This window comes from Sus scrofa, chromosome 15 (genome assembly GCF_000003025.6).
Source record: "Sus scrofa isolate TJ Tabasco breed Duroc chromosome 15, Sscrofa11.1, whole genome shotgun sequence".
Lineage (NCBI taxonomy): Eukaryota > Metazoa > Chordata > Mammalia > Artiodactyla > Suidae > Sus > Sus scrofa.
The window spans coordinates 139,551,258-139,570,463 of NC_010457.5; the positions used below are offsets into that span (position 1 = coordinate 139,551,258).

Genomic DNA, 19,206 nt, shown 5'->3' on the forward strand with positions numbered 1-19,206 from the left:
CCTGCCGGCCTCTCCGCCCGCCTCTCGTCCTTTGCCTCCACCAGCTGCCCCAGGTCGGGGTCTGGAGCTGGGCACAGCCCTGTCCTCCCACACAGGCCCCTGGCCAGACGCGGAAGATGCTGGACAGGGCTGAGGGCCCCTCCTAACCACCTCAGCTCTGCCCTCCGGGGCCCCCGGGGGTCTGAGCACCAGCTGCAGGCTGCCCTGCCCTCCCCCAGCCCCTCAAATGCCAAGGCAAAGGAGGCCTCTTGTCACCAGCCTTGCCGTGGGCCTTTCTCAGCGACGTGTCCTGTCCCAAACGAGTAAGGGAAGGGCTGATCCCGGAGGATGGAGGTTGGGGGCACCGGGCATCTGCTGGCACAGGTGCAGGAGAGGCTGCAGGTACAGGTGGGGCTCAGACGAGGGACGAGGCCAGGGACTCCCCTTGGGGCACCAGTGCGAAGGAGGGCTGAGCCGTGGGTGCTGGGGGTGAGCCTGACAGGGCAGCCAGCCTTTCCTGTGGGTCTGTGCGTTGGCACTGCAGGACGCCCACCACGACTGCGCGCTCTGGCCCCGGAGCAACACGTCGCCTAACCCCCTGAGCAGACAGAGCCCCACGCTACACCAGGGGCAGGATGTGGGCGGACCAGCCCCCAGGTCACCACATAGCCGGCTACCTCTCTCTGCTGCCCTGGAGATCCCACCCCGGCCAGGAGATGAGCCAGGCCCTGCCCAGTCGTGGCCCAGGATTGAGGGGGGCGGGGGGGTCTCCACCAATGAGCGAGGGCCTGTGTTGTGCCTGCACCGGGACCGGCTGGGGCTCCGTTCCACCCGGAGACTTAGGAGCTGACAGGCCAGTCACCCACCCTGCAGAAAACAGGATTGGCCAAGCGGCAACATCCCTGCCAAAGGAGAGTCACGGAGGTGCCCAGTGGCAGAGCCAGAGGCCTGCCAGGGACCCCGTCCTAGGAGTGGGTTCCCCAGCCCTGGGTTCCCCATGGCCCTTGGCCCTGCCCCTGGAAAGGCCTAGCCTCTTCCTGGCCACACCTGAACATGGCGCTGGCCAAGCCCTCCTGGCAGGCGGAACTGTTGCTCAGCCACCTCCCTGCCAAGGCCGCCTTGGTCCCAGGTCCCTGGTTTCTTTGGCGGCTCAACTCTCAGAACCCCGTGGTCCCCAGGGTCCCCGATTCCAGCGCCGGCCTGCCTGCCGGACACACAGCTCAGATGTGCTTCGCTCCACGCTGCCTGCCTCGCCCGACAGTGCAAAGCTCAGAAGAGAGCCCAGCGCTGTGAGCGGGGTGCCACCCGACCCCGCTGCCTTGTCCTTGTCACTGTCCAAGCTGGTCCTGACCTGCCTGGGAGCCCCTGGCCCCAGCCCACAAACCCGGGAGGTTTTCGTAGCCTCTCTCTTCCTCGTGGTGTCTTGCCAAACACAGCCTGTGACCAACACACGGCTGCCAGCATTTCCCAACCTCTCCCGCCAGACCTGCCAGTTATTTTTGGATGCCGCTTGTCTCGTGAGTCACCACAGTTGAAATCTGCCAGATGTGTCACCGCTGTGCACACAGCCCGCCACGCTGCAGCCTCGGGGCATGGGCCCTCCCAGCCCCGGGCGGTCCTGGGTCCTGGGTCCCATGTCCCGGCAAGGCCCCACACCTCTGCTGGGGCTGCCTGTGCTCCAGCAACAAGTGACCCCACGAGACGAACGTCTTCAACAGCAAAAGTTTATTTCTCTGCCATGCACGTGCCCGTCAGGCCAGGTGGGGCGGTGCGCTTCCCGTCACGGGTTCCTCAGGGGGCTGTGTTCCGCACCAGATGGAGGCAGGCTGGGCAGGGCTCGCAGCAGCAATCGGTTGTGCCGGGGTCACACGCCACATCCACTCACAGCGCTCACACCTGCCCCATGCACGGAGGTGGGGGTTTCAGCAAAGGACAGTAGGGACCCCCATAAGGGCTGAGGGCACAACGCTGGGAGGCAGCTGCACTCTGGGGACAGAGAAGGGCACGGTCAGGCAGCAGAGTGGTCAAGGGGGTCGTGTCCAGAACGGGGACAGGTGGCTGTGAACATCAGGCCAGCTGGGGCCACGGAAGGCGGGCCCGTGAGGCGGGGCCCTGGGGGAGCCTCTCTGGAGTCCAGGCGTCTGAGTCCCTCGGGCCGGGTCCTATGTGGTCCAGACTCTCCCGTCCCCCACTCTTGCTGGGACTTACTGGGCCACATGCCGCGGGTGGAACTTCAGATCTAAAGACCAAGCCCGGGACAGCGCCCAGCAGGCGGGAGGGCCGCACGCACGCCAGCCCAAGCCGAGGCCCGGGAGCGGGGCCAGGGCCCCGAGGACCACAGCCACAGGCAGCCTGGCCGCCCAGCGGGGCTGAGATATAGCGTGAGACAGCCGCAGGCACTTGGGAGTTGACTGGCGGCCAGAGAGCTTGGGTTTTTTAAGGGGACGCTTTTAAATTTTGGATTTCATTAAGGAAACAGCACAGTCGCTGTGAAGACAAGACTCAGGGGCTGGAAAACCGACAAAGCCTGCTCCCAGTCAGCAAAGGGAAGGGGATGGGGCGCATGCAGGGGAGCAGGGGGCAGAGTTCACCCGAGACCTGGGGCCGTGGAGCTGCACAAAGAAGCTCAAATCCACCATCCACCCAGGCATCCTCGCCCCCCACGGCTGCGACCCGGCCTCCCACTCTGAGCCTCTGCCGGCCGAGGCCCCTGGCAGCCGCCACCTGCAGCCGCCACCACCAAAGTGTGCTCCTTTCCCGAAGAGGAAGCGGAGGTCAGCTGTTAAGGGTTTTTCTTCACTTTCTAAATAGTTACCGGCCAGACCCTGGGAGGAAGAAGCCCAAGAGCAGAGGAAGGGCGCCTAGAGGCAGGGCCTGGCAGGGCCTGGCAGGGCAGGGGGCGGGCGCTAAGGACAGGGTGCTACGCCCACCCGGCCGCAGGGATAAACCTCCCTTGTTCAAAAGGAATGTGCAAGCAGAGGAAACGATGACAGAATCTGAAGTGCATGCAACACCCACGGTGCGGTCACCTCGGGGGCCGAAGCCAAGGGCGGAAACGCTCCGCATCGTGTCCCTAATGAAAATGGACAACACGTGACCATTTTGGAGCAACAGGTGGGGGGGGCGGTTCCTGTGAGGAGCCCGTATTATTTTGCAATAAGGTTAAAGGAAAAGCGCCACACTTAACCCAAACCACAGCCCCAGAAGCATCTGTTCCTCTGTCAGCGAGCAGTGGCCTGCGTCGGCCTGGCTCCAGGACGTGGCTCTGGCCCCCCTACAGCTGTGGGATCCCAAGCTGCCGCCTCCCCCCATTGGCAGCTCAGGCTCTTCTGTTGGACAATGGGGCAGTGACAAGACCCTGAGATGCGTGAGGACCGTACCAACTCCACGTGCCATCCCTGTCCAGAGCTGGAGCCCTGAGGGGCCGAACCATCCTGGCTTCTGCTGGAGAACTGACCGCGGAGGCAGGGGAGGCGGCTTTTCCCAGCCCTGCCTGGGACAGTTCCTCAGCTGTAACCTCCCGACGGGGGCAGAGGCAGGCCCACGCTTCCCGGAGCCCCTCCCGCTGCACCCCCACTGCGCCCATCCCACCGAGGCGCAGTCCTCATCGGCCCCCAGACGGCCCCCACTGAGTCCACAGACCGCCCTCTGCACCACAGGGTTTGTGGATGGAGACAGGGCCCTGGTGAGCAGCCAGGACACCTGCCGGCAGGGCCAGGTCTCCAGTGATGCTTGCTCAGGTGACTTCAGAGTGCTGCAGAGCCGGGCCCCGGGCCACCGCTCTACCGGCCTCCTGGGCCTGCCCGGGTGGCCTGGCTCCCACCCTGGGTGCCGCTCAAGGGCAGCAAGTGCTGGGAAGTGCGGGCGAGGCCCGTCCTGCAGGCCCAGGGCCAAGGGAGGAGGATCCCAGAGAGAAGCCTCGCTCAGAGGGACAGGAGCCCCATGGCCCTGGGTCCTCGGGCCCATCCGTGGCTGCCTGGGACGGGGACGTGCCGGGCAACTCAGACCTGTCAATGTAAACAGTCTAACCAAGTCCGCCTGACGCTTTTCCCAAACCCTGTCCTTCTAACCTGAGGGCCTCAGGCCCATCCTTGGTCCAAAGCCACAGGGCCTCCCGAGGTCCCACGCGGCTCCCCGGCCCCACCCCACCTCCTGTGACTACCGACCAAGTACCTTCAAGGAGACAAACCCTCCCCAGTGCTGGCCCCAAACCCAGGCTCGCTCTGCCAGCCTGCAGGTGCAGCAGCTCCGCCCTCCCTCAGGCCTGGAGCCCCGCTGGCTTCTCACCTCGGGCCTCGGAGCCCTGGCGGGGCCCTCACCACCCTCCATAGGCACGGGACCACAGGGCTTGCGGGGGTAAGTGTGGCCCAGAAGGAGCTGTGTCAGGCAGGTCGACCACGGGAGAGCTGCCTTAATGCCATCTTAGTGTTGGTCACAAGCCCATCTCTGAAGACCCGGGCTCTGCTTACCCGGCACCAAGGGTCGCCTGGCCCCTCGTCCAGGCCTGGGCCCAGCCCTGGGCAACTGACATGCCCACGGGGTGCTGCCTGTTCCTCAGAGCATGCAAGCCTGGGCAAGCAGCACAGCAGAGGCCCCCTTAAAGAGTCCAGATCCTGGGCTGGCCCCAGCTCTGCCACTAACCACCCCCTGGGTTACCTGGGGCAGACCAAGTGCCCAGCACCCGGGCAGGGAAGAGGCTCATCTCTTCCTGGCTGAGGACACCCACGTGAAGCGGGGCCTGGGCCACTCCGGATTCCTTCCGGAGTGCAGACCGGCCAAGGAGTCAGAGACCTCTGCGAGAGTTAGCACCCTTGGGAGCTGGAAGGTCAAGTAAGCACCCAGAGAGAGAGAGAGAGGGCTCAGATGGTGCCGCCACTCCTTCTTCTAGTACCCTAGGGCCCCACAGCAGGTGGCTGGGGCCTGGGGGGGTCAAAAGAGCCTAAGCCATGCTGCCACTACCAGCTGCTACTCACACGGGCCCTGCTGGGCCTCTCAGAGGGAAGAGCCACAGCTGTCACAGCCACCCAGGGCTCCAGAGTACGAAGGTCAGGACAGGGGCTCAAGGACCAGGCTGTTTCTCATTTGCAATAGGGACTTCCCTTTTGTTTTTTTGTTTTGTTTCCGTCTTTTTTGGTCCTTTTAGGGCCGCACCCGCGCCATATGGAGTTTCCCAGGCTAAGGGTCTAATCGGAGCTGCAGGCACCAGCCTATGCCACAGCCACAGCAACGCCAGATCCAAGCCGCATCTGCAACCTACACCACAGCTCACGGCAACGCCAGATCCTTAACCCACTGAGCAAGATGGGATCAAACCTGCAACCTCATGGTTCCTAGTCGGATTAGTTTCCGCTGAGCCAAGACAGGAACTTGGGAACTTCTCTTTGGGATAAGATTGCAGAACGGCTTCAATCTGACGACCATTCATATGGGGGGGGGGAGCAAAATCGGCCTGGGGATGCAAAAAATCTCAGAAACTCTATAGGTAGCAGAGAGCTGTCCTAGAAGGATTGAGGCCCTCTTCTCCACCGTGCGACCCTCTGTGAAGGCTCCAGCCGCAGGGAAGAAGAAGTAGCAAAGAATAAGCCTCGGGCTCACTGCCTTCCTTCCTGGGAGTGTGGATGGGGAAGGGCGGGATCCTGCAGCAAGGGTAAACCCTTAGACAGATCCCGAAATCACTGTCCTCCCCAACCCGCAGCACTGAGCGGCCGTGAGCTATAACCGCAAGTCCGGCGGGTCACCGTGCAGCCCACCAGAACCAGATGCCCGGCCATCCGGGGACCAGGAGGATGCTCCAGCCCGACTCCCTGCCCTGCTCAGAATACAGCGCGTCTGACCGGAGCCTGCCTTGACACAGCTTCTCCGGCCCGGGAAGGCCCTCCGCGGGCTGGGACACGCCCCAGGACCCCAGCACACAACATCGGCAGACCACACAACGCCCCGGCCCGCTCACAGTTCCCCTCCCAAGAGTCACCCGCTTTCCCGACAGCAGGCGCCGGGCCCGCCGCCCACGCCGGAAGAGGTGCATTCTGGGAGGGGCGCGGCAGGCTGGGATCTGTAGTTCGCGGCCCATCCTCGGCCGAGGCCGCTCTGGCCCGTTCGGCCCCAGGAACCTGCGAGTCCAGGAGATCCCGACGCCCCGACCCGAGCCGCATCGGCCCGAGGACAAGACGCTGCCGGCCTCCCAGGTGTGAGTCTTAGCGAGCACAGCTACGAGCCTCGGGACGGAGAAGCGCAGCCGCCGGGACCGCACAGCCCCGCCACCTCTTACCTCGGGAGCCACGCCCCCCTGGGGCTGGGACTCTCGCGCGGACTTCCCAACACTCGAATGCGATTGGGCCGTTCTGTCATGTGACCAGTAGCGACTCACCTGGTTGGCTGCAGCCTAGGACGGCGGTTACCGGGGCGACGGAGGGGGCGGGCACCCCTGCCGGATGGGACTGCGGGGCCCGCGGGGCTGGGGGGCCGGGCCGCGCAGGGGAGCGCGGTGCTGGCGGGACCGCGGCCGGCCTGCCCTCTCGCAGGGCTGCGGGCCCCCTCGGCTGCGCTCGGCACGGGGCGTGGGCTGCAGATGGGAGCCCGGGGGCCCCAAGATGCGGGCGCCGGCCAGGGAGCTTTTCCGAGACTCTGCCTTCCCCGCGTCGGACTCCTCGATCTTCTCCAGCTTCTCCACGCCGCTGGTCCAGTTCCGGGAGGAGATCACGTGGAGGCGGCCCCAGGTGGGGCGGGGGGCGCGCGGGTCTCGCGCTGGGTCTCTAGGCGCCGCTTCCTGCTGTGGTGCGAGCGGGGCGGCAGGGATCAGGCGGGGCTGGGCACAGAGCTCTCGGCAGGGTCTGCTGCTGCTGCTGCTGTTCTCACGAGTGGGCTCCCACGCCGCCTCCCATCCCACTCCAGCAGTGCTGGACCCGGGCTCGCGGCCCCTACCTGCGTGAGCTCTTTTCCGTAGGCGATTCAAAGCGCAGCCAGAGGGGCGTTTTAGCAGACACAAGCTTAGCCCCACTTGCGGGTGCCCCGAAGAGCTTCTAGTCTGCAGGGCCCTTCTGGCCGCAAGCTTTCTGGTTCCTTCTTCCATTCATGCTCCCGTGGAAGGGCCATGTTTTGCTGAGCAAATTACCGTTTTGGACTTTGTGCACTGGCACTGTCAGTTGTAAACACCTGAATTGAGGGGTGCTCCGGCCTGGTGCTGTGTTGATATCTTTAGAAATGGTGTATTGGCCGAGTAAGACTGCCCAGGGAGCAACCCCGCTCCCCCTGAGTGCTTGCAGCCTTAGTGGAAACATCTGTGTGGCGCCAGCCCGGGAACAAAGGTAGAACTGCTCGGCTATGGCCGCTGAGGGGCTTTCCTTGGGCAACAGTGTTTTGCCTGAGGGTGGCAAGGGCCAAAGAGCCTAATTGGCCCTGCCAGTGGAGTGTGGTGGTGGTGGTGGTGGTGGTTTTAAAGGATTGTAGGTTCAATAGGAGGCTGCTCAGGTATTTTTAGTAGAAGAGTGATTCCTTTGGATTTGTGTTTCAGGAGGCTCACTCTTTCCACCGGGTGTGAAATGGATTGTTGGGGCAGGGGTGCAGGTGGCCACTGCAGTGGTCCAGGAGAAAGAGGAGGGCCTCAGGTTCGTGTGAGCACCACTGGGATGTGCTTTGGAGTCGGTGGATCCGAGAAGCATCTTGGAGGGAGGGTTGGTCGTTCTTAGTGATGATTGGAAGTAGAGGGTGAGGGTAAAGGACACATCAAGAATGACTGGGTTTCTGGCCTGAGCGCCGGCTGGCTGGTGGTCTCATCTGATGAGCTGGGGAAAGCGGGAGGCGGGAGAGCTAGGGGTGGAAGTCTAGGGTTGGGCTTTGCCCTCCATGTTCATGCGGGGCCAACTGCGGGGAAGTGGATACGAGAGTTGGGAGCTCAGGCAGATCTGGGCTGGATGCTCCATCTGGGAATTGAGACGGTAACAGACGGCATATGGCCCAGGGTCTGGAAGAGCATCTCGGGAGAAAGTACGGGCAGAAAAGAGGGGGCTTGGAACTGAGCCTTGAGGAACCCAGGCGCCTTGAGAAGGGCAGGCAGTGAGGTGAGAGGACCGCCAGAGGCCTGTGGGGCCACGGAAGCCCAGCAGGGACTGCTGGGGGGCAGCCCCTGCTCTAACGCTGCTGAGTCTTGGGAAAGAGGACAGAGGGTGCCCGTTGGAGGTGACGACATGGAGGTGACATTGATAAAAGCGGTTTGGGAGGCATGACTGGCTCAGAAGCAGGGGGGCTGTGTCGCAAGGAGAGAGGAAGTGGGGCCAGCAGTTTTTTGAGAAGTTGTCAGTGAAGGACCTAGTGGGGGCAGTGGTGCCCGGGGCCAGCACCTTAGAGGAGCTGAGACGTCCTCTCTCAGTCTGTACCCTGGGTTTATGTCTGCACAGCTGGGGGAAGAGGCTCACGGGGGGCCCTAAGGCCTTGAAGGCAGGAGGGGGGTCAGGTCAGGTGGCTTCAGATGAAGCATCAGGCGAGGACACCTGCTCCCAGGGGCCTGGGCGTTTTGAGAAGAGAAGGCTAAGCCAGCCTGGGGCTGGAAACTGAGCCTTTAGAGAAACAGCGCAGAGGGCCCACTTGAGACCTGCCGTTTGAATTTAAAGTGAAACGTTTTCTAGACCAGCGTTTAGCTGTTTCAAGACGGGGCGGTAGGATGCATCCAGACTTGGGAGTTTTGCCCGTTAAGGAGGCGGGACAGAGACAGGGACCCCAGCGTCTAAGCTGGACGGGGGCCCCACGGATAATGAGAGCGAAAGCCAGCCCCTCCCTCTCCCGCGACCAGAGAAGCTCCTCCCCAGCCCCTGTCGTAGACCCTGTGCTCCTGGTTTCAAGGCCAGCCGTCCGTCAGACTCCATGTGTTTTCTCTGTTTCAGGAGATCTGTGCCGAGCCGCGGCTCTTCGCCGATAGCCCGCAGGAGGGCCAGGTGAAGCAGGGCCTGCTGGGGGACTGCTGGTTCCTGTGTGCCTGCGCCGCCCTGCAGAAGAGCCGGCGCCTCCTGGACCAGGTGTCTGCACCAGCGCGGGCTCCCCTTCTGCCGGCTTCCTGTCTGCACGCACAGGAAGGAAGGGCGGGCAGCCGGCCTCCCGCTCGCTGGGGCTCCTAGGCGGCTGCCTGGCGAGGTTGCAGCAGAGAGTGAGCGCTCAGCGGTCAGGCACATGGCTCGGAGGCGCAGACACAGTCACCCCCCACCAGGGGTGCTTGCTGCCCTGCTCTGCCCTCTCCTGAGCCCTGGCTTCTCGGGTGGCCCGCCAGCATTTGGATGAAAAGACACAGCTGCCAGCCCCGGGCAGGAAAGGTCCGCCCAGAGAGCTGCTGTGCTGGCTGTGCTGGCTGGGGGTAAATTTCCCAGCTAGTTCCCGGTTTCTGTCTCTGAGTAGGTTTGGGGTATAAATTGGCAGAAGGTGATTCAAACTATTCCTGGTGCCAGGCAGAAACCGCGGGGGCAGAGGCCTGTGAGGCTCCTCCCCGAGGAGCCGTGTTGGCCTGGCTCGTCGCTCCGTGTTCCTGAGGAATGCAGCCGTGTAGACAGTGACGGCCCCCTTCCGAGCTGCCCCCGGGTCCCAGGCCCCGTGCTGAGCACACCACAGTTGCTGGCTTTCATTCCATCGGCCCTGCCGGCACTTACAAACAGGGTTACTGAAACAGTTTTGTTCCCAGCCAGTAAGGGGCAGAGCCAGGACCAAGTGAGGCCGGCCGGCTGCAGGGCCTGTGCTGGCTCAGCTTTGGGCCAGAACCACAAACCCAGCAGTGGACGGCGGCCGGCCGGGCGCGGGCGGAGTTCCTCAGGCCTCAGGCTCCAGCCGAGGGCTTGCTGTGCCCCTGGTAACCTGCCACCCCCGCCTCTTGGTCGAGAATCGGGTCCCGCAGGCCTGTGCAGGTTACACAGGTCTGGAGCTTCCTGGGGACGCAGGGCCCGACCTGGCTCCCTCCACGTGGCCCTAACCCCCCGACCGAGAAAGGCCCATTAGTCTTGGGTGCGAGTGCGGACGGCAGGCGTGGAGCAAGGTGGCGGCAGGGCGCTGTCTCAGGGTCGTCCCGCCGTCAGGATGCGGGGAAGGCGCCACGGGGTGGCTTCTCTCACCGCCTCCTTTTGCCTCTCCCCGCGTGCGGTAGGTCTTTCCGCCAGGACAGCCGAGCTGGCTCGACCAGACGTACCGTGGCTCCTTCACCTGCCGCGTGTGGCAGTTTGGACGCTGGGTGGAGGTGACCGTGGATGACCGTCTGCCTTGTCTTGCAGGGAGACTCTGCTTCTCCCGGTGCCAGCGAGAGGATGTGTTCTGGCTCCCCTTGCTGGAGAAGGCCTATGCCAAGTACGCGCCAGGCTGGGGCCGGGGGGCCGGGGGCCGGGCGGCCAGTCCCGGGCGGGGCTGACCCGGCTGGGGCCGGAAACCCTGAACGTGGCCTGTGGTCGGCTGTCCCCACTGTCCACTCCTTTCCCTACCCTTGATTCAAAGTCGGGCACGAGGGCCCGGCCTGCAGAAAGGAAGGGCCTTGTTCCCGCAAACCCGAGCCAAGAAACGTCTCCATGTGTTTGTCTTTCACCACTGGGGACAGGGCGGCCACCAAGGTATCCTGACCTCACCTGGGTCTCTTGAGACCTGCCTCTGGGGTGGCGCTGGCCGAGTTGATAGGCAGGCCTTGTGCAGAGCGAGCCCGCAGCCCTCTGGCCACGCTGGTGTGAGCGAGCCCCACCCGACCCCGGGCGCTGTCAGGCCGAGGGGCTTGATCTTGAGGGGACGGAGGGGCGGCTGCTCTCAGCCTCTGCACCTGCTCCCCCTGGTGATCTGCCAGAGGCAGGCGAGGGTCTGCGTGTGGGCAGAGGTGGGGGGCCCTGCGGGACGCTGTCCCTTGGCCGGGGCAGCCAGGCTGTGTCTGGACCTGGCGAGGATCCGAGGGCGGTAGAAGCGAAGAGAAGCGACCGAAGTGGGTCAGAGGGTGGACCTGGGGGCCGGGGCGGGGCGGGGGCTGGAGCCTCACCCTCCTGGCTGTCTCCCCAGGGTCTCTGGGTCCTATGAGCACCTGTGGGCAGGGCAGGTGGCAGACGCCCTGGTGGACCTCACTGGTGGCCTGGCGGAAAGGTGGAACCTGAAGGACCTGGCCAGGCCCGGCGGCCAGCAGGACAGGCCCGGCGGCCAGCAGGACAGGCCCGGCGCCTCGGAGCCCAGGACTTGCCGGCAGCTGCTTGTCCTGAAGGACCGCTGTCTGATAAGCTGCTCGGTGCTCAGCCCCCGATCAGGTACGGCGGAGCAGGTGGTGGCGGGGTGGGCCCGTGTGCTCCCTCGCCCTCGCCGCCTCCCCGGGCACGCAGGGACTTTGTGCTGTGGTCCTTCCGGGACTAAGGAGAAAGCAGAGCATTTGCCCCTTGGAGCGGAGGGCTTCGGAAGGGGTGGGTGACCTTCCCTACCCACTGGCCTCCTCCGGAGGGAAGTCCCTTTTCCCCTGACCGGAACGTGGCCTCAGGGTGAGGCGGGGGCCCTCACAGCGGGGGCACCATCTCCGGCCTGGCTGGTACCCAGCAAAATCAACCCTGGTGCTCACTTGAGAAACGTGCTCGTTGAAGAAAGTTTCTTGGAGGGAGAGGTCACTCCGATTTGACACCGCCTGGCTTTTTAGCGTCTTTTGTCCGTTCCTCTTACAAACCCGTGCGGGTCATCAGACGCCGTCTTCCATGTGGCCGCATGAGCCTTGGCGGCGTCTTATTTCCTTGGTGTCTGCGCCGTGGTTTTCTTAACCCTCCCTTAGTGTTGGATCTCGAAGCTCCTCGCGGTTTTGTGCTGCTGTAAAGACCGCTGCGGAGGGCACCGTACGTGGAGTTACGTCCATGCTTAGGCTACTTTTGTAGTGGAATTTTGGGCCAGAGAAAATGAACATTAAAACCAGCTGCCACGTGTTGTCCACTGCGCTGCCTGGCTGGTCGGGAGGGTGGCCCAGCCCTGGTCTGGGTTTCTCACGGGCTGCCCTCCACGCGGCCGGGGACCCACAGCTGGTGGGTGAGGGGAGCCCCAGAGGCTGTGCTGAGTCGCAGGCCGGGACTCGGCCTCAGAGCCTGCCTGGCTGGAGGGCTGGCCCGCAGGGTAGGCCAGAGCAGGGCTGATTCTTAGCACTTCGGGCTTTGCAGAAACCCCCAGGCGAAGGGGGGAGCCGGCGGGAGCCCCGGGAATGCCAAGGGGCTGGGGACCAGGGTGGGGCCCGCAGAGCGGCTGCTCCCTCGCCTTTCTAGGTGAGGCATCTGACATTGTTCCAGGCGTTTCTTGTCTTCTGCCTGGATCGCCGCCGCCGCTGCCACCACCAGACGGGGCCGTTCCTTGCCGGGCCCCTCCACCTCCAGCCCCTCGTCCCCTGACGCCCACGGGCCTTGCCCAGGGGAGGTTCCTCTTGTGTTCCTGGCGTCACAGACCCGCAGGGGACAGTGCTGGCAGCAGCACGTGTAAGAACCTCCCTCCCTCGTCTGCCCAGGCGAGGACAAGCCCAGAGGAGGGAGGACCTGCCAGGCCTGGTGGCCGCCGAGCCAGTGTCCAAACCCAGGTCCTTTGCTGTGGCTCCACGCCGGACGAGGCCGCTCCCGGCCTGACTTGTCCTCAGTGGTCAGGAAAGGCGGCGCTTGGGTGCCCAGGTGCTGCAGGCTGGAGGCCGGGGAAGGGGTGGACCTGGGGGCTCCCTGGTCACGACTGAGCTGTTCCTCACGCAGGTACCAGGGAGCTGGGGGAGTTCCACGCTTTCCTTGTCTCGGACCTGCGAGAGCTCCGGGGTCTGGCCGGGGACAGCATCCTGCTGCTACGGATTCAGAACCCCTGGGGCCGGCGGTGTTGGCAGGGGCCCTGGAGAGAGGGGTGAGTGTGGGCGGGGCTGCGCTCTGGGTCACCGGGCTGTTGGGGGAAGGGCCATGGGGCCCGAGTGGCCGCCACCAGTTGACTCGACCGTGTGTTCGCTTGGATCCCACAGCCTGGGCCCCCGTCAGGACCGTGTTTGGCAGGTCCGCGGCGAGGCCCGCTGGGCACCTGTGTGCAGACCGCCAACTCTGCGCTCAGACGGCCTCGTGAGGCGGGCTTAGTGCTGGGCACCAGGGCTCTGGCGTCCTGTGGGCGCCCACAGAACGCTGGATGCCCCGCCTGGCTGCTGGTGGCAGACCTTGGGCCGCCTGGCCCACGGCTCTCAGCACAGCTCCCAGGCCTGCACTGGGACGCTCCCCTTAGCTGGGCCGGGGAGCAGGATGGCATGCCCACCCTCCGTCACCCACGCAGCCTGGGGAGGGGCCCCGGAGAGGGGAGGGGCTCCGAGGGGCCCCCTCCACCAGGGCCCAGAGCGCCTCGGGGGAGGGGAGGGGCCGCAGGGACCCTCTGGGTGCCCTCCCGCCCCGCCTCTCTGGCGCTGCTGCCAGAGGCCCCCCTGAGGTCAGGTTCCTTCCAGGGGCGAGGGGTGGAGCCGGGCGCAGCCGGGGGACGAGTCTGCGCTGCTGGCTGAGCTCCAGGACGGGGAGTTCTGGGTGGAGGAGGAGGAGTTCCTGCGTGAGTTTGACGAGGTCACCATCGGCTTCCCGGTCACCGAGGCCGGCCACCTGCAGAGCCTCTGCTCAGGTGAGGGAGGCCCACAGCCCCGGGGAGGCCTTGGGGGCGGCAGTGGGGATGGACGCGGCCCCCGAAGTCGGAGGGCTGAGCAGGTGCCGCCTCCTTCTGCCGGGGGCCTGGCACCTCTCATCAGCTTTCGCTCCTCTTCAGGGTGGAGAGAGGGTTCCGCCCCCTCCCGCGGGGGCAGGGGGCAGGGGGCGCGGCCAGGCCCTTGCGGTGCAGGTGTCCTGGTGCTTTAGGGGGTGCGAGGCCGACTCCGTGCGTTCCCCACCAGGAAAGGCGCTATGCCACACTCAGCAGCTGCCCGGGGCCTGGGTCAAGGGGCAGTCGGCAGGCGGCTGCCGGAACAACCGCGGCTTTCCCAGTAACCCCAAGTTCTGGCTGCGGGTCTCGGAACCCAGCGAGCTGTACGTGGCCGTCCTGCAGAGACCCCGGATGCGCCTGACAGGCCGAGCCCCAGTGGGGGACGACCATGCCTCCCGGAGCCCCACGAGCTGCCTGGGCAAGGACCGCCAGGCCGTGGGTTTGCACATCTGGAAGGTAATGCGCCCGTGGGTGCGGGGACAGGACGGGAGGGCGAGTCCCAGGGCCCCACACGCCTCCCCACCCCGGCCATTCTCCTGCCCGAGTCCTCCGGCTGCACCCACCCCAGGCCCGCGTGTGGGGCGGAGCGGGGGCTCTGCCGTGAGCGGAGGTGTTGGGAGGACGGGTGAGGGCCGGCCCAGGGCCAGCAGCCGGCTCTGCCACGCGCTGCTGACCTCGAGAGGCCACTGCACCTCCCCGCCTCCCTCAGTCCCCTCCCTAGAAAACCAGGACGGGAAGGTGGAGACGTGGGCTTGTCTGAGGACCCGTCTGGGGCTCGTGGTGGAAACGCGTCCTGCGCTCCTCAGGGCACTGGGGCCAGTGTGGACTGCTCTGCCCAGCCACCGGCTTTTTAATCTCATATTAAAAGACTGCTGTTCCCTGCTCCTGCGTGGGCATTGCTTCCTCTTATAGAGGAGTTGCCAGCAAGTCATTTGTCCAGCTGTCCCAGGTCGCAGCAGCCATGCCTTTCTGGGAGCAGCAGCCCTGTCTAGATTTGTCTGTTTTCTCCCAGAGCAGGGGCACCGGCAGGCTCACCTCTGGGACAGAGCCGCTGACCCAGGGCTGAGGGACACTCGCCCGCCCCCGTGAGGCTGGGAGGGGCCTACAGGCTTGGGTGCCTCGAGGGGACAGGGCGGGGGCGATCCCAGGTCTGTGACGTCGACGGGGCCTCCCCGCAGGTGGAGAAGCGGCGGGTCAGCCTGCCCAGGGCCCTGTCTGCGCCCCCCGTGGCGGGCACCGCGTGCCATGCATACGACCGTGAGGTCCACCTGCGCTGTGAGCTCGCCCCGGGCTTCTACCTGGCTGTGCCCAGCACCTTCCTGAAAGACGCGCCGGGGCAGTTCCTGCTCCGCGTCTTCTCCAGCGGGAGGGTCTCCCTCAGGTGAGGGGAGCAGGGTCTCAGGCTGGGGGAGGGGCCGCCGGGCGTTTTCGCAGAGGTGTGCGCGTTGGCGGCCCTGACAGAGGCCCAGTCATGCTTGTCTCCCGGGCAGTGCCATCAAGCCGGCGGCCCAGAGCGCTGCCCACCCGGAGGGCCTGCCCGCGGGCGAGTGGGAGACGGTGCAGCTGCGGGGCTCCTGGAGAGTCGGCCAGACGGCGGGGGGCAGCCGGAACTTTGCCTCCTACCCCACCAACCCCTGCTTCCCGCTCTCGGTGCCCGAGGGCTCGGGCCCTCGCTGTGTCCGCATCACTCTGCGCCAGCACTGCCGCGACGTCGAGTGCCTCCCCATCGGCTTCCACGTCTTCCAGGCAGGCTCCACCCCCGGGCTGGGCTGGGGGTGAGCGGGGGTGGGGTGGCCGGGCTACCCCCGCTCCGGCTCTGTCCACATCAGCCGAGCCTGTCCGCCAGGTCGGCCGGTCACGTGCAGGACTCACTTCTCTGCTTCCCGAAGTCCGTGGTTCATGGGGTCATAGGTCAGCTCAGGCAGCCCCTGACCACTCGCCCGGCTTGGGACAGCTGCCAAGCACCTGTGTCCTGAGCTGCACCCAGGATGGCGCCTCCAGCGGGGAGACCAACAGGTGTTTGGGGAGCAGAGCTGCTCCGAAGCTGTGCAGAGCCCCCGGCCCCCTGCAGCAAGCGCCAGCCAGGGACGTGGGGACGAGCCAGAGAGGGAGGGGGCGGCCCAGACGGACGCTCCACTGAGCAGGGGTCGTAGATCAGAAAGGAGAGACCCAGCTGCGGGCGAGGAGCGAGGCGCCGTGCACTCGCCTGCGCGGGCCAGGCCCCCATCCCAGAAACGGAAGGGAAGGGGTGGCCTCCGGGAGCTCAGGAAAGCATGCCAGTCACCCCAGCCCAGGGAGGGCAGGCTGCCCCGGGGTCATGTGGGGCCGGGGCTCTCGCACAGCGTGGCAGGAGGCTGTGTGGGGCCAGGCAAGGGCTACCCCGAGCGCCTCCGCTCTTCCTGCCCCAAAACGCGGACCGAGCTCGCTCTGCAGACCTGGAGCGGGAGGGAGGGGAGGAGGTCAGATGCCAGAGGTCGCAAACCCAGGTCCCGTGGTGATGACGCAGCGCCATCCGCTCCTTTCAAGACGGGCTTGGGGTGGTGTCAGGTGCCTGGAGGACAGCCCGGAGCTGAGCCATTGAGGCGTCCGTCCGAGGAGACCCTGCACCTTAACCCTAACCCTGTACCCTCGCGAGGTGGAGCTGCTGTGCCCCCCAGCAGGTGGCAGCTCACCCAGTGCCCTGCAGGGCGGGGCCTGCACACTGGGGACCCTGGTGGTCCCCAGCTGTGGGCACCCGGGTGGTGGGGCGCAGTGAGTGGCGAGTTGGATTCGGGGGCCTGGCGTGTGTGACAAGAGGCAAGTCGACAGCCCGGGCTGCTCCCGCCCCAGGACGGCCCCTGCCGGGAAGGGAGCATGGCCCTGCGGTCGTCGTGGCTGTAGCCAGTCTGAGCCGAGGCCTCCCCCAGGTTCCGCTGGACGGCGGGGCCCAGGGTGCCTCCTCGCTGCTGCTCCAGGAGCCTCTGCTGAGCTGCGTGCCGCACTGCTACGCCCAGGAGGTGAGCCGGCTCTGCCACCTGCCCGCGGGGACCTACAGGATCGTGCCCTCCACCTACCTCCCGGACACAGAGGGGGCCTTCACGGTGACCGTGGAGACCAGAATAGACAGGTGGGGCTCCGGGGCTGTGTGTGCGCCTGCGCCGGGGCGGTGGCCCTGAGCTCTCCGCCTGCCCCCCACACCCAGCTCTCCCCCGTCCCGGCAGAGCCCAGAGGCCTGACCCTGCCCTCCTCGCCCACAGGCGCTCCATCCACAGCCAGGAGATGCTGGGGCAGCTGCTCACCGAGGTAGGAGGGGCCTGGGAGGGCCCGCCCGGCTCGCTCTGCCCTGGGCCCGCCAGGTGCTGCCCAGGGACATGAGGCGCCCTTGTCTGGTCCCATGGGCACCCCAGGCAGAGCTTCCCAGGGGCCAGGAAGCTGGCTGCAGTGACAGCCCTGGAGGACATGGGGGCGGGCTTCCCCCCACCCCCGCCCCGGCAGCCGGGCAGCCGCCCAGACCTGGGCCTCTGTCCTCCCACAGGCCTCCTTTATGGCAGTGATGAAAAGCTAACCGGATGGCCTTCCTGTCAGCTCTGGTGACCGGGCTCCAAGGGGCCCCCAGTGGCCCACGGGTCACTGCCGCGGCAGCCGGGCCGGTCCCGGTGGAAAGCAGCAGCCCTGGGGTCGAGCAGGTGCTTCAGGAAGGGCCAGAAAACCTCAGGGGGCATTTTTGTTCCTGCCGCTGAGACTGCAGAGCTTCCCGAAGTCCTCCGTGCCGTCCGTCTCCTTGGCCCTGGAGAGAGGCCTACCGCAGGACAGTGTCGCCACAGACCTTGTTTAGAAGTATTTATTAGAAGCGTTTTTAGGTCATGACTTTATAAATAAACCGTTAGCATCCAGCAGCTTCCGGCTGAGTCTGTCTGGCTCTCTCGGGGGGCAGGGGGACGCCCCCGCAGGGCGGCTGGGTGGTGAGGGGCAGGGGGAGGAGAGCCGAGGAGCGGGCCCCGGCTGTCCTAAGGGTGAAGCAGGCGGAGCGGCCCCGCGCCCCCGTGCTGGGCCTCCCACCTGGTGACTCCGTCATCTGGTCCCCCAGCCGGGGTGGGGGCTCCGTGTGGAAAACGCTGCTGCCGGCGCCCGGAGGCCTCGTGCGTGTTCTCAGAGGCGCAGGACTCAGCCCTTTGCTTCTGACGTGGGAGGGGGTGTCCTGCAGGCCTCTGGCCCTAGACCCCCGGCCCTCTCGATGCCGTGGGCCCTGATCTGGCCCCGTTTGCCTCCTGCCACCTCTTGCCCTGAAAGCTTGATCAACGTGTTGTGGTCACGATGGGGCGTTTGGCCCGTTGGGTCCCCGTGCTGTGTTATGACAGTTTCCTGGAAAAAACTGCCAGCACCTGCTCCGTGCCACGTAAGCGTGAGCTCTTAGCGCCTTTTCCTGACTTGGAGCGTCCTCCATCACGGCCACGCTCCTGTGCCCAAGTCCTGAGTGGTCTCCACCGGCCCTGCCCTCTGGAAGCTGGTGTTGTCCTCCAGGACCCCTGCTCCTGAGTCACACGGAGACAGGATGGGCCCAGCACCCCTGCATCTCTGGAGCCGGGAGGGGCCCTGGTTGCCACCCTCCCCGAGGTACTGGGGTTGGTTTCAGTCTTGTCCTTGTGGATGCGCTGGGGGTCAGTGTCAGCCCAGGAACTGGAAGCCCCGTGGTTCTCAAACGCCTGGCTGTCCCTTCTCCTGGCACAGCCACAGAGCCGAGGGCCTGGGGGGGGGGGGTGCTCTGCCATGCACACTTGCTCTGCGGGGGGTCCTTCCTCTTGGGGCCCGGCCCCCTCTTCGGTCAGTGGGCCGCAGGCCCGGCTCTCCGCCCCGCAGCTGGGCTTCTCTGCTAGTGCCCAGAGGCCTCAGCACACCGGGCCCCTCGCCCTTGGAGCTCCTCCTGTTCCTGTGCCTCCAATCCACTGTCCCTTCCCTCAGCCCTTCCAGCGCAGCACCGGGTCAAGGTCAGCAGCTGGACAGGACAAGACCGCCACCTGTGGTCACAGCAGAGGCGAGGCCCCTGTTGCCGGGGGCGGTGAGGGGCCCAGTTATCAACCACACGGTGTCACCTTTCCTCCGACTGGGGTCCGAACCTGCAGAGGCTGAGGCGGCACGTCTGTGTCAGGCGTTCATGAGGGAGCAGGAGGAGTCGCATCCAGGCTCCCAGCGGGACTAAACGCGGTGTTTACACCCCGCCGGCTCCGCCTCCCGCAGGTTGCCCCACATGTCCTTAGTGGCAGCGCCAGAGCTTCCGGTGAGGACGGTGAGACGGCGGCCGTCTGCAAACCAGGGCAAGGGCCTGTGCCGGCACCTCGCCCCAGGCCTCTGGCCTCCTGAATCCGGAGGCGTCGGTGTCGTGGTCAGGCCTGCGGTGTGCGGCGGGAACTGACTGATGGGCGGCTGCTGACTTCTGCGCCGGCCGAGGCCTGCCTGGCACGGAATGTCTCAGCCTCCCCCGGCCGCCACTGTCTTGCTGAGGGAGCAGGCCCTCCAGACCCACGTCGGGGCCGGCCCCACCGCCCTTCCGCAGCAGCCTGCTCGCCCACAGCCCCTCCTGGATGACCGGCGGGCTGG

General features: G+C 65.9%; 1 protein-coding gene across 4 annotated transcripts; it reads left to right on the forward strand.

The window, feature by feature from the left end:
- On the forward strand, positions 6,386-17,507 carry CAPN10 (calpain 10). Of its 4 annotated transcripts, XM_021074717.1 has the most exons (13): positions 6,599-6,695; positions 7,490-7,583; positions 8,856-8,987; positions 10,097-10,293; positions 10,981-11,219; positions 12,672-12,813; positions 13,391-13,557; positions 13,823-14,088; positions 14,811-15,013; positions 15,123-15,378; positions 16,539-16,738; positions 16,833-16,914; positions 17,147-17,507. In XM_021074717.1, the coding sequence occupies exons 2-13, from the start codon at positions 7,518-7,520 to the stop codon at positions 17,174-17,176; spliced, it is 1,980 nt and encodes a 659-aa protein (XP_020930376.1). In that variant the 5' UTR covers positions 6,599-6,695; positions 7,490-7,517; the 3' UTR covers positions 17,177-17,507.

Excerpts from the sequence above, each read along its gene's own strand:
- CAPN10 (XM_021074715.1), top strand. The coding sequence starts at position 6,411 with ATGGGACTGCGGGGCCCGCGGGGCTGGGGGGCCGGGCCGCGCAGGGGA. Across the intron at positions 8,988-10,096 it reads GCCGGCGCCTCCTGGACCAG|GTCTTTCCGCCAGGACAGCC; the intron begins GTGTCTGCACCA and ends CGCGTGCGGTAG. Across the intron at positions 16,915-17,146 it reads TGGGGCAGCTGCTCACCGAG|GCCTCCTTTATGGCAGTGAT; the intron begins GTAGGAGGGGCC and ends GTCCTCCCACAG.